The 1,802-nt window shown below is 39.4% G+C and overlaps 1 protein-coding gene across 1 annotated transcript; it reads right to left on the reverse strand.

Annotated features, from left to right (window-relative positions):
- Positions 1–324: 324 nt before the first annotated feature.
- LOC138877281 (uncharacterized) lies at positions 325–1,047 on the reverse strand. Its single transcript, XM_070156877.1, has 2 exons — positions 817–1,047; positions 325–681 (listed from the first exon to the last, which is right to left on the reverse strand). Exons 1-2 carry the CDS (start codon positions 1,045–1,047, stop codon positions 325–327), a joined length of 588 nt encoding a protein of 195 aa, XP_070012978.1.
- Between the last annotated feature and the right edge of the window lie 755 nt (positions 1,048–1,802).

Here is a 1,802-nt window from a genome sequence, read left to right on the forward strand (position 1 = left end):
CTATCATCTAAAATCGTTAGTAAAATTTTATCAATTCGAAAATAAAATTTTAAAACGAGGATACCTGACTGTGGGTACTCCTTAGAAATAGTATCTCTTCAGGTGAATAGCATTCCAATGTGAAGGTAATATCTTGCCATCCATTATTTCCAATTCGTATGCTCCTTTACCCGCGATACCATGAATCTTGTAAGGTCCTTCCCAGGCTGGACTTAATTTTCTCGCATTAGTCGCCTTTGTGGATTGAAAAACTTTCTTGAGTATGAAGTCCCCAATCTTGAAGTATCTTAGACGTGTCTTCCGATTGTAATATCGTTCCATGACTTATTTTTGTGCTATCATTATTATTAATGCAACTTCTCTTTTTCCTTCAAGTAGACCAAGATTTATGCGTATTTCTTCTTCATTGGATTCCTTTGATACTTGCGTGTACCTTGTGCTTGGCTCCCCTATCTCAACTGGAATTAAGGCTTCAGCTCCGTACACCAATGAGAATGATGTTTCACCCGTACTTGTTTTTGTTGTGGTGCGGTATATCCATAAAACACCAAGTAGCAATTCTGGCCAATTACCTTTGGATTCTTCCAATCGTTTCTTCAAATTGTTGATAATGACTTTATTTGTCGATTCAGCTTGTCCTTTACCCATCGGATGATAAGGTGTTGAAGTAATCCTTTTAATCTGCCAACTTTGAAAAAATTCCGTGATTTGTGCGCCTATAAATTGCGAGTCATTATCACACACGATTTCCTTTGGTACACCGAATCGATATATGATATTTCGCCAAATGAAATCTCTGACTTCTTTTTCTCGTACCTGTTTAAATGCTCCTGCTTCTACCCATTTAGTAAAGTAGTCAGTGAGTACAAGCAAGAATTTTACCTTGCCTTTTGCTTGTGGTAGAGGACCCACGATATCCATTCCCCATTTCATAAAAGGCCACGGTACAACGACCGGATGTAACAACTCTGCAGGTCTATGCATGTTATTACCGTATCTTTGGCATTTATCACATTTAGCCATGAACTTTTCCGCTTCCTCTTCCATTTTAGGCCAATAATAGCCTGCTCTAATTGTGGTTCTTACCAGTGATCTTCCTCCTGCGTGATTTCCACAATGCCCCTCATGTATCTCTCTCATTATATATTCCATTTGACTTCTCCCGAGGCATCTTGCTAAGGGTCCACCGAACATTTTTCGATAAAGATTGTCTTGCTTTAAACAATATCGAGCAGCCTTTTTTCGAAGCGCGTGAGCTTTTTTCTTGTCTTCAGGGACGGTACCATACTACAAAAAAGCAACAATCTCGTTCCTTCAATCCCAGGTTAAGTTATTGAAATTTACCTCATTTTTGTTTGGATCGAGTACTGAATGAAACAAATGAATTACGGAGGCATTTTGATTGCCAGCCACGTCTGCCGCAGATACGAGATTGGCTAGGGTGTCTGCCTCGACATTTTTAACTCTTGGTATCTGCGTAACTTTCCAGGTTTGGAATTGCCTAATCAGGTCTCGTACCTTTTCTAAGTACTACTGCATCGTGCTTCCCTGGCTATATAAGTCCCCAGCATTTGGTTAACTACAAGCTGCGAATCACTTTTGATTACAATCTGATTAATACCGAGTTCTCATGCCAGTTCTAAACCTGCAATCACAGCTTCATACTCTGCTTCATTGTTAGTTATAGAATTGAATTTTATGGCTTGTCGAATGGTTTCACCCGTAGATGGTACCAAAATAATTCCTAAACCTGCCCCCTTCACATTAGATGAGCCATCAGTAAATAAGGTCCAAATTCCTAG

Source organism: Nicotiana sylvestris, chromosome 9 (assembly GCF_000393655.2).
Source record: "Nicotiana sylvestris chromosome 9, ASM39365v2, whole genome shotgun sequence".
Taxonomy (NCBI): domain Eukaryota; kingdom Viridiplantae; phylum Streptophyta; class Magnoliopsida; order Solanales; family Solanaceae; genus Nicotiana; species Nicotiana sylvestris.